At 40.7% G+C, this 15,457-nt stretch overlaps 1 protein-coding gene across 2 annotated transcripts in view; it reads right to left on the bottom strand.

The window, feature by feature from the left end:
* Window positions 1-1,691: 1,691 nt before the first annotated feature.
* LOC117822265 (zinc finger protein 516-like) overlaps window positions 1,692-15,457 on the bottom strand; it is a 61,740-nt gene continuing 47,974 nt past the window's right edge. The window contains exons 4-6 of one of the 2 annotated variants that reach the window (XM_034696899.1): window positions 11,790-11,894; window positions 8,783-8,853; window positions 1,692-5,566 (exon numbers count right to left, since the gene is read on the bottom strand). In XM_034696899.1, the coding sequence (XP_034552790.1) occupies window positions 5,507-5,566; window positions 8,783-8,853; window positions 11,790-11,894 (236 nt within the window). In that variant the 3' untranslated portion in view covers window positions 1,692-5,506. The remainder of the gene's footprint in view (window positions 5,567-8,782; window positions 8,854-11,789; window positions 11,895-15,457) is intronic. The other variant, XM_034696898.1, reaches the window with a different exon arrangement.

The raw sequence follows: 15,457 nt of genomic DNA, 5'->3' as shown, positions 1-15,457 counted from the left end.
AAAGTCCCATTCAAAATGTTAAATTAAAAGAGCCCCTCTCCCTCCAACAAAGTCCCATTCAAAATGTTAAATTAAAAGAGCCCCTCTCCCTCCAACAAAGTCCCATTCAAAATGTTAAATAAAAAGAGCCCCTCTCCCTCCAACAAAGTCCCATTCAAAATGTTAAATTAAAAGAGCCCCTCTCCCTCCAACAAAGTCCCATTCAAAATGTTAAATTAAAAGTGCCCGTCTCCCTCCAAAAAAGTCCCATTCAAAATGTTAAATTAAAAGTGCCCGTCTCCCTCCAACAAAGTCCCATTCAAAATGTTAAATTAAAAGAGCCCCTCTCCCTCCAACAAAGTCCCATTCAAAATGTTAAATTAAAAGTGCCCGTCTCCCTCCAACAAAGTCCCATTCAAAATGTTAAATTAAAAGTGCCCGTCTCCCTCCAAAAAAGTACCATTCAAAATGTTAAATTAAAAGTGCCCGTCTCCCTCCAAAAAAGTCCCATTCAAAATGTTAAATTAAAAGAGCCCCTCTCCCTCCAAACAAGTACCATTCAAAATGTTACATTAAAAGAGCCCCTCTCCCTCCAAAAAAGTACCATTCAAAATGTTAAATTAAAAGAGCCCCTCTCCCTCCAAACAAGTCCCATTCAAAATGTCAAATTAAAAGAGCCCCTCTCCCTCCAAAAAAGTCCCATTCAAAATGTTAAATAAAAAGTGCATGTAGGGGGCGTGGTCTCAATAGCCCTGCAGTAAGCAGTGTGCTATGTGCATGTGATTGAGGAAGAGCATATACTGTACGTTCAACTGTACTTGAATGAAATCTGGTTATTTTAGTCAGGATTATGATCAAATATATTTTCCCCAACTATATTTAAGTTCCCTATTAAGAGCCAACCTTCAATTCAGTAAATTCCTGTTTATTCCCGTTAATTCCCATGGAAAGTTTCCAACTTTGAAAATTCCTGGAATTTTGCAACCCTAGTCAAAAATATTAAATGGTGAAGAATGTTTCACCCCAGTTTGAATCATTTATACTCTGTTCTCCTCCTGACTGGTGTTATTTTGTTATGACAGCATTGTGTGATTGTTGGACTTCATATAGGACTATGGTCAAGAATCCTATGATCTCTAACCTGGTGGTCTATGTCCTCCTGATCACCTTACCAATGTTGACTCACCTCATGGAATAAACTTATAAGAAACACTATTCAGCTTTGAAACTATGGGCCCCCTGTTAAAAGCTAATAGTGTTATACATAAGACCTCACTACAGTAAAATCCAGAGAGCAGTTTAAAGCAAGATTGTTTTTGTGCAGACTGTAGCAAAATAAAATTCAGAGCAGATTTTGGAGTGCTTTTGTTTTCTCTTCTGTGGTCTGTGGAAAATATGGACATGTCTGACTGTCTCTATTCAATATTTACCAGTACAGCTTGTGCTCTGACAGCGAAATGTGATGACAGTGAGTGACCATGGTGAGAACAAGTTGTGTGAGAGACACAAAAGAATACAAAATATGCTCAGTTTTTAATCCTGTCAATATTCAGATAAACAGAGCGCTGCATGCCTCTTTGTGAATTTCACACCGTCAGTGTGAGCAAAAGAGAAGAACATTTGCAAACTGTGAATCTGTGAGGCCTTTTCATCTAAACTTAGAAGTGTTCAGTCACACAGTGGCTGAGGTAAATTTAAACAAACAAGTGAAACCAGATGAAACAGCGCCAACAGGTGCCATTTTGTGTGTCTTTATTGTGGACATGACATTACATCTTTTTGAAATGATGTACAAAAGTGTAACAGAACTGAGAATGGCTCAGACGAGGTAGAGCTTTCACATCGGCTTGCTGGCATGAAAACTACACAGTATAAAAACAAAAACAACCCAGAAAAATCAAATTAAACAAACACTCCTGTCTGCCTGTGTCCTCTCATCCTTTTTGAAGTGATAATAAATACAGATATCAACCAAATACATTTGGAATAATAACAACGTCTTCTAAGGTAAATTAATCATGAAGTTCAAAACAAATAAAAAAGAAAGCAATACGGACACAAATAATACAACTTAAGAGACATGATAGAAACCCAACCAAAGAGAAAAGAACAACACCTGCCAGCCCCTCTGGGAGGGCAGCCATGACTAGCTACAGAACAAATCCTACATTTTAGCAAAGAGAAAGACTAAAAACACACTCTTACATCTTTTGGAAAAAAAAAAAAGAAGCACTGCTGCAACTAGCATTATCAAACTTTCCATGAGCTAAGCTGTCACAGAACAAACCATTTGTCATTAAAAACTATGGAATTATGCTAACAAAAAGCCTCTACACCAGAAATGACATTGAAGAGTGTTAGCCGGCACCGTTAAAAAGACATTCTCAAAAAAAACTTCAGCTAATCAGACAAAATGAGAACGGTTAAAGCAGTAACCTAGTCTAAGTGCACTAGTAATGCCATTTGGTTTCTACCGCTGTATATACGGGTTTGGTAAGAGTGGATTACAGATATACAGGTTTTTTTTTTACATACACTCACTCCTGCTTCATAGTTTTTCTAAGTCACACTTCGGAGTACAAATTCATAACTGAGGAGTTCATCTTAAAGGGAATTCTGTACAACATTGGTATTAGTACTACACTACCGCGAAGGCTAGAGTATCCTTATTTCAAGTATTTTCACTACCCACACCTTCATTATACACACTTGTGTATTATTAGGCATATTCAAGCACACATTATTGTATGCAAAGTAACCATTTCATCGTCATGTAAAAACTACTGAGGTCTCAAAATAGACAGGGAGTACAGTACTCTGTATGCTCTGTCACCTTTTGAATTCATGTGTACAAAAATGTCTCCACAGCTCTACTTCTGCTTCGTAAGTCTGAGTTGTATCCATCTTTTGCTCCACGTATCAAGGCATGGCTTTTTGTTTTGAATCGTAAAGGCTGTTGATAATGGGAAAACAAAAGCCTAGTTCACAAAGAAAAAAAAGGACCTCCTAGCAAAGAACAGTCACACCTTCATACCAGTCAATGACTTCACATAGGCTTTCATTGCAAAGGAGGTAGGCTAGTATACAGAGCATCTAGAGGGAGGCTGGAGTACACAGAAGTGAGTCGACCTCATACAGTGTGGAGGAGCTTGGAAAAAAACACACATACACACAAAAAGAAACACACTCTCTCACACCTTTGCGACGGCTGTGACAGCTCGACATTAACTTCCTTTAAAGTCTCTCCAGACGGTGTGTTTATACCTGAACTCTCTTAAAGCCTGACCTCTGACCTCTGGCTGTTCCGTTTCTCTCTCATTGACCTCCTCACTCTTTTCTCCTTGAATACAAATCTTCACATCACCATTCAAGAAATTAGACTGACGGCATCGGGGAGTTTGGCTCATTAGTCTGCATCGGTGGTTTGCAAAAAATCAGCTCTGGTTGAACGCTAACATGAAGTGGACCTAATGGATAAAGGTCTGTTTTATCTGTTTAATAAAAAGGACATATTGTTGCCATATTTTGGGAAACATGCTCAATTTGTCTTGGTGAAGTTCAGTAAGAAGACTCATCCCACCTTCATGTCTTTGCATTAAAAACTGGACAGAGAGGAACTGAAAAAGTTGGTGTGGCTCTGAATTGAATGTTTCATTCTTTTACAAAAGTAGGGATGCTTCAATAATTCAAAAAAGAAAAGCACAGTCTGTGCAATAGAAGTACATTTTTTACTTTCTCCAATGAGGCTATTGTGTTGCTGCTTCTAGCAAAAATCAAATTGAATTGAAAATATAATCTGTTTTCATTTGCTTGCTCCCAATTCCTAATCTACAGTCTTTGCATGCCAAATAATGCAAATCTTTTAATTTTATTTCTTAGCATATCTTAGCCTTAGCCTCTGTTACTGCTGAGTTAGCTCAGCTCCAAGCCTTGACAAACCCACTATGCTTAACCTAAAGCATTCTGTACAGCTAAGTTCTTCAGAGGTTATGGGATTTGTTCAAAACCTTTCAAAAACATATGGGGTTAAGGAGACCAACAGGCCAAAGAGTCATTGTTGCCCTTTAGCAATATGGAATTAATAATCAGTTAATTGCTGGTTAGCACAAGCAGCTGCATATTTTCCACAGCAGACACAATTTGGAGTCTAATCTGTCCAATTCAGAGCTACACTTACACCTTCATTTCATTCCCACTGTTTTGGATTCAGTCTATTTCAAAGTCAGAAGGTTCTGTGTCGGCAACACTCCCTAATATGAAGGAGTTATGGAGGAAAACTGACTCCACTCAGTCCCTTCCTCTTAAATGGACAATAATTGAATGACCATAAAAATGGTACGCTCATTTATATTGGCTATTAAAAACGCACACTCTTTTTAATGAGCACTAAAGCAGACACCCCCATTAGCGTGTACTCTCTCTCTCTCTCTCTCTCTCTCTCTCTCTCTCTCTCTCTCTCTCTCTCTCTCTCTATACTCTTCTTCTAATCATCAGCTTCACAGCCTCAGAGTGGTCACTGCACTCTAACATTACACTCCAGAGTGGAGGAAAGTGAGTTTTTACACACACACACACAGATATACAGGCATACAGATGTGAGTCAAGCTTGCAATGTGTCTGTTGATGAACTGCAGAGCACCGTCTCTGTCTGATTACTGGTGTCCTGAGAAATGCACACACTCTTACAGTAAAGCTTAAAAGGGCAAAAATGGGGCAACCACAGCAGCCATGCAGTTCCACAGTTATGATTAAGACTCTACCGGTTTTAGTTCCATATTATTTCCTTACTTACATTTTAGTTTTCTTGTAAAGCTGCATGAAGCAACTTCACCTTTTGGTACCTCCAAAGTGGCAGCAAGAGGTAACTTTCTGAAATATCAGGGTCTTCTATTAACACAAATCCTTTGAGGTGATGTAAACTACGCACAATAAGCTCATTTTGTCAAACCTTCATTTTATCCAAGATCAAGAGGAACTAAAATTCAATCAGTGTTGACTCTATTTTTCCTGCTGATGAGACACTTCACAATTCACTCTCCAATTCTTCTGAGTGGGGAAAATTTGGAACCTGTGTGCACACCTGACACCCGAATTTCTATCTGCAAAAAGTCACCAGACAAGTCCTTCTATAAGTACACGAGACACTCTTGCCACTCTTCTCCTGATGCCTCATAATTTTGATTTTAAAATTACCTAGCAAAGCTTTTACCAGCTTCTTATCTAGAGAGAGAAAAAAAAAGTTCAAAAACTTCAAGGGCCTTTGTAGAAAATTCTTCAAGTTCATTACAGATGGGTTGAGCAGAAAGGCCTTGGTCTGTCTCTGATATTTCCAAACAGTGATGGTGTCTTTAGGGTTGTTTGATTCCCTGATTAGTCTGCCCCTCAGTCCAGATCCAGATCTAGTTGATGTTTGTTGGATGTTTGGCATCCAGCGCTCTTTGCTCCTCCTGGCTCAGTGGCGTGCTCCTGGAGTCTGGGTACTGGCTGTTGTCAAAAGGCATGTGGTGGACACTCTGGACGTGCGTCTTTAGGTTCCCTTTCTGAGAGGCTCGGTATGGGCAGAGCTGGCAGCAGAACGGCCTCTCCCCTGGTGAACACACAAACAACACACACACACATTAAAGATAAAAGGTCAGGGGTAAGCCAGAGAGGACGCCATACATGGAATTTGGAAATTTTTTAGAGTGGATTCAACAAGACATGACAGTGTGAAACACGGGGACTGTCTGCAGTTGGAACAAAATGAGGAAAAACAAGCAAACACAAAGACAAACATAAACTGACACTACATTAAATAGGAGACATTATGCAGATCAAGAAAGCCACTCACATTCATAATTTTTAAAAATCTAATCATTTAATATTCATTTTGCTTCACTATAATGACTGGGTAAGCTCAATTTTAACCCCCCTCCAGAATAGCTCCAAGCATCCCCTGTCTGAATAGTCCTACTTTGGTCTCAGTGTATCTCTCTCAATCACCCAGGCCACCCTGTGCCCCCTGCACACACACTCCAACACACACCCCATAGTCTCTCTTCTAATTAGACTGACCTACAATGGCACCAATACCTCTGCAAAAAAAATAAAAAAATAAAAAAATAATAAGCAACACACACCTGAACAAAACAAATGAGATTGCCATTTAATTGCACCTAATTATCATTTTGATAAATGGAAGAGTATCAAAGCTGGAAAACAAATGACTCTCCCTGCCCCTCCCGCACCCTTCTCCCTGAAGAAGAAACAAGGAAATATAGCTGTTATCATACATCATCAGAAACACAACAGAGAGGAAGAAAGAAGGAGGAGAAGGAGAGAGAGATAAAAACAAAAAAAGGTATAATTAATCACAGGAAAATCGAAAAAAAAAAAACAGCTGGAGAGACGGTGAGGGTGAGACGTGAGAGGAAAGCGAGAACCTCCACGACATCGTCCTGCGAGGAAACATCGCTGACGGAACCGGTGCACTACATTATACTAAAGGTTATCGTCACCGTAAAGCAGCGTCAACACTACATCTAATTGGACCCCTCCGCCGCGCCTGCTCCCATCATTCATAGCGTGCGGTAAATCTGAGTCCATGTGGGTGCGTGAGTGTGTGATGTGTGTGATTAATTAAGATGGAGGCACGGCGTGTGGAAACCAGTGCTCTCCGAATGTCAAAGCAAAAGAGATTTACCCCTCTGTTTCCTCCGCCTCAATGCTCGGCTCTGTGAGTCAATGGACATCTGAAATGTCATTTAACAAACTTCAAGGGATCCTAATTGTAAACCTTTTAGTTTGTTAAAATGTTAACCCATCTACACCACAAGCCACTTTTTCTCTTTCAAGATGGAAAACTTCAAATGATCTTCAACCTGAAATTCATTTTCTTAATTAAATTGACTAATTGTTTTACATGTTATGCTCGAAATGCCAAAAAGCTTATATCTAGCAACTGAGCTCATGCTTAAACCCGATTTTGTTCAACCAGTTGGTTTAAACAACAGTATGTTATCCAAATGTCAATGACTTCCTAATATAAGGGGAAATAGCTGCAAAATGTGAGCCACAGTAGAACCAGAGCCATAGAATCATAAATGATTATGTATTTTTTTATGTGTAAATGTAGTGCTCTCTACAAAACTATATTTGAACTACAACAAAGATTTGATGCAGACTTGAAGGTGAAACTAAAGAAAATCTGACTTTTGCATATTTATAGTATTAGCTGTAAATTAACAACTTAATAAGTAGAACAAACTACAGTATGCGCCTGTGACTTTATCCTGTGAGGTGTGGAGGAGCTTTATGTCAGTTGACCTTCTTCAGATGGCAGCCATTTTCCTCTGATTTCACAGCAAAGGTGGGATGTTCAAATACTGTTCTACTGTAAAGATGCTGGGATCAAGGTGTAAAGAGGTTAAACTTAGAGAATCTGACAAATCCTTTGACTTTCATTCATCTGATTTAAAAGAAAAACTGTAAAGAGAAATACCAGAGACCCTCTGGAGTGACATCAAGCTGTGATTCAAAGTTAAGAACATGGCTATTTGTTAGTGTTTGCTAACATTCAATATCAGATAATATTAGTATTCAATCACTACTTGTTAGCATCACTGTTGGCTAGGAGATAGCTTAGCGCTAACATTAGACTTTGATGGTGTTATAATCATAGACTGTATATATAATGGACAGCGTCGCTCCGCTTTTTCCTATTGTACGGTTTTGAAGCCAAAATATCCCGTTCCAGAACGCTGCCATCTTGTAAACTTTTCTGCAGCTAGGGTGTGCGTTTCCACGGTAACAAGCTCCGCCCCGGTCCTACGGAGTTTCTCTACAGCAGCTGTCAATCAAAGTAAACCGGATGTAATCCCCGTTTTTTTACCTCTAATAACTAATGAAAAAGAATGTTCAGAAAAAAGAGTCCTTGAACACAACACAGTCAAATACTAACTACATGTCACCACAGCATACGGATGTGAGAAACATTCGTACCACGTGTTTTTATTTTTTAAGTTTGACTGCTCCCCCATTCAAATGGAGGAGACAGAGCTTTTGACCTATACTGCAGCCAGCCACTAGGGGGAGCAGTTTTTGTGGCGGCCTCACTTCAAGTAAAGCGAGATGACGTCCATTTTGTATATACATTCTATGGTTATAACATTTTGTATTTAGGCTATTTAGGGACTAACTCTAGATATTACCATTATTAGCCAGGACACGGTTGAATGCTAACGTTAGCTAGTATCTGATGGGAGATAATGGGTTATCAAATATGTACCTGAAACTCAACTTATATTTATTCACTTATTTTTCATATTTGTAGTCCCAGATTAATGAGCTCAAAATGTAAATTATAGGCCGATTTTTTAAAATATAATTGAATTGACGCCTAAAATTCATTATTACAACAAAACATAATTTGAGCTTCACGGCCTGAGTGTGATGTCAGAAGGAATGGCGACCATGTGAATATGATGAATTGAAATAAGAAGGAACATCAATGCTTGAAGTTTGATTAAAACATGACACAAATGTTTTAAATCATAACCGAAGCATTTCATTCAGCCAGCTGTGATTTGTACACTGGATGCACTCAATGTGATCCAGCTGCATGAGAAAGGTGTTAATTCAGGTGCAGAGGGTGCCAAATGTGTGACAGTAACATATACAAAATCAACACTGACAAAAGGACGTGAATGCCGCATTGACACACACATGCAAACACACAAACACACATGCGAAGTTGACACAACAACAAAAAGAAGAACATGCGGAAGCGATGAGAGAGCCCGGTGTTAGCCATCGTGCCACATACTTGTTTGGGAGCTTCAGAAGCGGTGGTGTGAGCGTCAGTACCTCTGTGGAGTCCGTTAAAATCAAACCCAACTGTGGGGGGAGAAGGGGGGAGGGGGGAGGAAAAGGAGGTGGAAGAGGTGGAAGAATAAGAGGAGGAGGAGGAGGAAGGGGAGGAGGGCATTCGGTTAAAAGCGCTACCAGATCCACACAAGCATCTTTTTTCTTTTTTTTAATTTCATCAGCACCCGCACACAGCAGCGTTTGCCACCAGCACCCTTGCTAATAGAGTGAAGCTGGCAGTGATGATGATGGTGATGATGGTGCTGATGATGGTGATGGAACCTGGTGGAGGAGAGTCAGTGATTTAATATGACGCATGTTAATAGAGGCCTCGGGGTGGCTGGCCTTTTCTGCGTGTGCACGTCCATGCTGAAGACAAGCATCGGTGACAACATTAATTACAGCCTCAGTGAGTGTTTACAGACCCTATGCATGGCTGTGTGTGTGTGTGTGTGTGTGTGTGTGTGTGTGTGTGTGTGTGGGTGTGTGGGTGTGTGTGTTTGTTCATGCAGTGTGTGTGTTTACAATACGGCTCCGGGGAAAGCTGAGCTCTGCATCACTTACCATTTGGCCTCTGTCACTTGGAATCACTGGCCGTGCCACATATCATTCACACTCTCTATAAAGAAGCTACTTATCACACTGTCTACTGTGATCACTGCCAGCACGGGTGATGGACATGACAGGACAGGGGAGCGGAGGAGAGGAGGAAGAAGGAGAGGGAAAGGCAAGCTTATCGAGGAAGATAGGAGAGGAGGACACATGAAAGAAAAGTCAAATGAGAGGAAACTAGAGGAGAAAAGGAGAGCAAATCAGAAGGAACAAAGTGGAAGGAAAACAGGAAAGGGAAGAAAAGAGGTGGGAAGAACAGCAAATGTGGAAATAAAATAGATAAAAAAAAGGACAAGAATGTCAGAACTGAAGGGAAAGGGGAGGAAGGTAGAGAATGAGAGCAGGAGATAGGAAGGTCTGACATCAGGGGAAACAAAAGAGGAAAGAAAAGCAACGAAAAGAGACATCTGTGGTGAAGAAGGAAATAGAAAGGGAAGAAGAGGAAATAAAGAGAAATGGAAGAAAAGAAAAATAAAGACAAAGGAGAGAAAAAGTGAGGGCGATAAAGGTGCTTAGAGGAGAGGGAAGTAGTGGAAAGGACACAGAGAAAAAGTGCAGGGAGAAGTGGAACGTAGAGGAATGAGGTAGAGGTATGTCTAAATCAGGCTGTTCAGTGAATGGCATCAGGACACATGCAAATGTCCTCACAGGGCTGGCGATGACAAATGCTGCTCTGTCTCATTAGAATGCACAATTCCATCTCTCTAATTGACATGTGATTAATAATGTATACAATTTGTCACAGGTCAGTATCCGGAGCAAATCATGTTTCAGTTTAAAAAATAGAGACAGCTGCCCAGCCCAGGGCGGGGACGACTCACAGACCGCCTGTCACACTCAGCTGAACAAAAAGATCTGCTGTGATTTATCTGAGAGAGTCAGACGATGAAATATGTTGAGAATGTGAATCCCCATGCATTTATTCTCTATATCTCATGCGAGTGTTTCTGGGTGAATAAATAGCTGCGAGGATGATGATGTGTGTGCGCAGGTGGCACGGGGATGAGTGACTGTTGAAGGAGTGTTTAAAAAAGTGGGAGCATTTAGTTTTACATGAATAAAAAGTAGCTAATCAGGCAGCTCTTCAGGTTCAGGACAAACTTTTTTGATATATTACTAAAATGTCTTGAATGCTCCTTAAGGTTTCTTATCCAATGCTTTTTAATTCTATCTGTGACTGATGCTCCTGCAACTTCATTATCATATTTCATCCAAAACCTATTTTAATTATAACTTTAACTATGTATGTACAAAGACATAGTGTTATACTCTTTATTTTTCCATTGAGGCTCCTGAAGACTGATGCTCTATTCAATTGTCCAAATGCAACAACTGACATATGTTTATTACCTTGATAGGTCATGATTTGTCTTAATTTCAAGAGAATTGCTCATTTGATCTTGAACATATAGCTAACTACACTTCTCATTTGTGATATGTTAAAAACAGATATTAATATGAGTGTCTCCTAACATATAAATACCAGATGTTTTCAAGAAGAAAATCTGTCTTTGAATCATCATATCCAGTGTCTAGAAGGAAAAAACTGTCTTGAGTTTTCAGACAAAGGTGGAACATTGGTACATATTTCTTTATAATGCCATTCAACACGAACTGCATTCTCAATTTGGTTCACTACTGGCTCTGTAAACTTCCAGAAGCTGGTACTTTTGGTCACATGGAAACATAACTTGTGTTTTCCTCACTCTCTTTCAAACCAATGTTTTCCCTCCCTCATCTTGGTCGTCTGAGTCACAAGCTCACTTTAACTAGAGCATTTCATTAGCTTGGAGGATTCTAAACTTAGTTTGAGGATAATTTGACAGATGTGTACACATCTTGCTGCTAATGCCACTAATTTATGACCTGATGTTAAAGTGTGTTGTTTGCTTTGTCTTTGTTTGTAACCCATACAGCTGTTTTGACCAGGACCCTCTTGTAAAAGAGATGTTGTACCTCAATAGGAATATTCCTGGTAACATGAGTTCAAATCAAAAATGTAAAGACATACGGTACTCGATCCAAAACAGCGTGTGCTATCATTTCTTTGTATGAAAAAGATTTTATGGCAAACAAAACCTGATGTGTATTTATATTATTTTAAACTCCTGTGAGGAACTTTCAGGTCGTGTCCATTCTGGCGCCCCCTGTGGACAAAAAAGGTTCCTCCAACAAGCTTGGAAGTCATTCATTTAGTTAGTCAATTTAAAGCTAATGTGGTCATCTTATTGCACACAGCACTGCTACGGTTCACTTCAAATGTTTTGTCATGATGTATCTACTATGTTGTTGCAACACTATAAGTATGAGTGTGTGCTCCTGTGGGTGTGTTTATGTATTACAGCTGTATTTACCTGTGTGGGACCTCATATGCGTGCGCAGATGGCTCGGCTGACTGAAACTCTTCCCGCACTCGTGGCAAAAGTATTGTCCCTGCCGCATGAGAGACCTCAGCATCCCTGAACACACACACACACACACACACACGCACACACGCACACACACACACACAAACAAAAAACAGGACAGAGAAACGTACAATTACATACATCCCTTGAAAGAAGTTGAATCAACACATTAAGACTTTCTGACCCAGGTTCCACATAGACCCCGAACCTTTCTGTTAAAAAAGTTACATGTTCACAGAGAAAGGCCAACATGAGCTTATATCACGCATACTTTGAATCCCCATGCCAGATCTCACATGTGAGTTTCCTGAGATGAGTCGTTGAAAAGGTGAACATCAGCATCAGTTTATTCGCAGTCAGAAGACATTTTCATGTCTGCAGAGATTGAATAAAGACTTAAAGGTCAGTAATGGGCAGAGAGTGAGTGGGTGTACAGAAGCGCAGAGGCCGGCTGGAGCGGTGGAGGTAGGTGGCGTCAGTAGTGGACTGGCTCACGCATCATTAGTATGTCTAATGTGTCATTATGAGCGGCTAGCTCCAGGGGCTGGACTGCAGCTGTCACACAGCATCATCTCAGAGGCTGACAGCCAGACACACATAGTACACACACACACCGCATAAATTACAGGCAATTAAAACGCCCCGGCTGTGATGTGCCCGCTCCGCTGCCCGTGTGTCACATGTCAGGTGTGTGTTTATGCATGTGTGTGTGTTTCAAGAGTTGTATATATGTGTGTTTGGTCCAAGGGAGGAAAGTGAGGCATAGACTGGGGCACACACTGGCTACTTTGACACACACACACAAACACACTGTGACACAACAACACTCAATTTATATTCACAAGACGTCTTTACATGTTAATGGGTCACCATGGAAAAAAGAAACTTGTTGAATTTTGACGACTTCAGAACTAATAAATTCTGTCATATGACACAACTGCATGAGACATTTGTCACTTTGTCACTTTGTTAGTGGAGGTGGTAATAAGATAAAATCCTTCATGCCCTGACAGTATTAACAAAAATGTTGAGAATGTTGAATTCACATCTTTTAATTATTCTGCTTGGGAAAAAGTAGTTGAAAATAAGTACAGTTGTATTACACTTAGATGACCTAAAATCATTGTACAACTTCATAAACGACACACTCTGCACTTCCTGGTCGGGTTCTAAATATACTAGTTGAACTGATGAGTGTCATTCTTATTTTGACAAGGCTAACAAATCATCAAGGTCAGTGCATCCTCTGATGTCAACTCTTGCAGATAGATTTGGTGCATATATTGACCAATAAGAAACGACAAATTGACAACCGAATACAAAACTGAATTTGAGATTAGATTAAAAAAAAGTCACCATTATATGTCATGCTCTATGTATATTGGCTATAATGAAAACAATGAATGAACTGATCAAATGGATCCTTGGCATGATTTTTCATACACCTGTTGCTCTATTTAGATGTAAAAATCTGTCCATGAGCTTGTCCTTATCAGAATTTTGAAATCCCAGATATCAGCATTGACCGATCTGTGAAGTTTTTAGTCTACATGGATGTTACTTTTGAAGTAATCCAGTGTCTGGACTCTAGGGGGATTTCTTCTGCAGCCAAATTCACACATCCTACTGCACGCTCACAAAATGATCCCCATAGAGTCCTTACGCCAAAGATCTCTGTCAAGTTTCATTATTCATTAAGTTGTAATAAATAACATGTAATCTTCAGACTGTGTCTCTCCTGATTGAAATGCACACAAACACACAGAGATGCGCTCCTGTGTCCTCCCATGCTGACATATAACAGGGCCTGGGGGGTGCAGGGATGCTTTTAGCAAGGGGAACGTGTACTGCACTCCCCCGATCACTGAGGCTGGTATATACCTGGGCAGTGCCTGATAGTTGTGAGAGTGTATGTTTGTGTGTTTGTGGTACATAGAGAGGGGGGGGGGGGGGGGGGGGGGGGGGCAGCAGGACAAGGAGGAAGGGGGGGGTTGGAGGAGGTGACTGAGAGTGTCTCTGGCAGCCCGACTGCTGGCCTCTGGATACTCTGCTTGTACTCTGGGCAGCCAGCCCTTCTCACTGATGCACTAATGAAAGACAAGACAGAGCTGGATGGAAAACACAAGCAGACACACACACTCATACCATTATTACAGGGAGAAACGGGAGAAAGACTCAGTTTGCTCAAAAAAGGTCACTTTATAGCATGTGACTCAAAGGGCTAAGGCGCAGGGTGACGATATGCGCCTGGACGGGTGACAGCGATGTCATGCGTCCGCTCTGGGGCTGTTGTCTCTGACCTCTGGCTCCATACAGCCCCACTTGACCTTAGAGACACAACTGAAAAATGGGCAAATAATGTGGATGTTCGGTAATGACCATTTCCAAAGCAGCTGGTGGGGTAATTATTCTGTCTCATCTTTCTCTTTGCCTCACATGTTCTCTCTCTCCCTCTCTCTGTTTTGCCTCCCTCCATTCGCATCTGTGCGAGTCTCTCGTCAGGCAGAGCCGTGACCTAAACAGTTTGTGACAGCTTTCTGGGAGAGTGGAGCTGGAGACTAGGCATGCCTCGCAGACCTGAGAGAAGCAAAGGTTCTCTCACGTCTTTCAAAGTTAAAAAAAAATTACACACACACACACACAGACACACACACACACACACGTATCTAAAAAAAAAAAAAGAGCACATATGGACACACATGCACAGGCACACAGTCTGCCCCAGATACAGCCTTTTATTTTATCTCACAAACATGCGAGCACACATGCTTTTAATGGATCTCCCCTTCATTATTTAAACCTTGTCAGAAGCGAGCAGTTTGGGTGTCTGTCAATCACTTTCTGCCAGATGGCAAGTTAGTGTGAGAGAGAGGCGGTGTATTCAGGGGGTAAATATGTATCAATGATTGAGTAACGTTCATATGTTAAGGCTGGATCTTTGAGACTCTTGTGGCTTTGTCTTGTGTCAAACTGAGCTCATTCTACTCCAAACAGCCAAAATCTTCAGTCACTGGAAAACATTCCTCCTCAACTCTTAACATTTGGCATTTTCTCCAACGCAAAGATCCTCGGGGCATTTTCTATGTGAGCTGAATGTATAAGCTGAAAGAAGCTTTTCCACTTAAAGATGGTGTAGCAGTCGTGGAGATCATCAGTGTTGGGCTGAGAGACCAGTCTTGAGATCACGTCTTTCTTAAAGGTTTTGGCCTTGTCTCTGATAACAGCATTCTAACTCTGTCCTGTCCTTCAGTGTGGGTGAGAGAGCCAAAGATGTGACAGCAGAGTGGGGAGAACAAGTGATGTAAGTGCACTATATCTCAGTTTAAAACCACAGCTGCAGACCAACTACAACATAAAAATGAAAACTTAAAATTGTTGGCCTGAAAATGATTTCAAAATGTTTCATTTTGTTGCAAACTTCATCAAAGTAGTTATCTCAACACCCTGTATGAAGTTTGTTGTGTAAAGTTGGTCTCATTTCATAAGTTAGGTTGGCAAAACTTGAAATGATGGGTTTGAGGCTATAGGCTAAATTATTTGAGTCTGCTTCAGGCAAAGAACGGGGTCTCCAACTCAAATCTACAGGGGTCTTCCACACTTTCAATTCCCCACAT

Source organism: Notolabrus celidotus, chromosome 12, assembly GCF_009762535.1.
Source record: "Notolabrus celidotus isolate fNotCel1 chromosome 12, fNotCel1.pri, whole genome shotgun sequence".
Classification (NCBI taxonomy): domain Eukaryota; kingdom Metazoa; phylum Chordata; class Actinopteri; order Labriformes; family Labridae; genus Notolabrus; species Notolabrus celidotus.
This window is presented reverse-complemented; position numbering and strand designations above follow the sequence as displayed.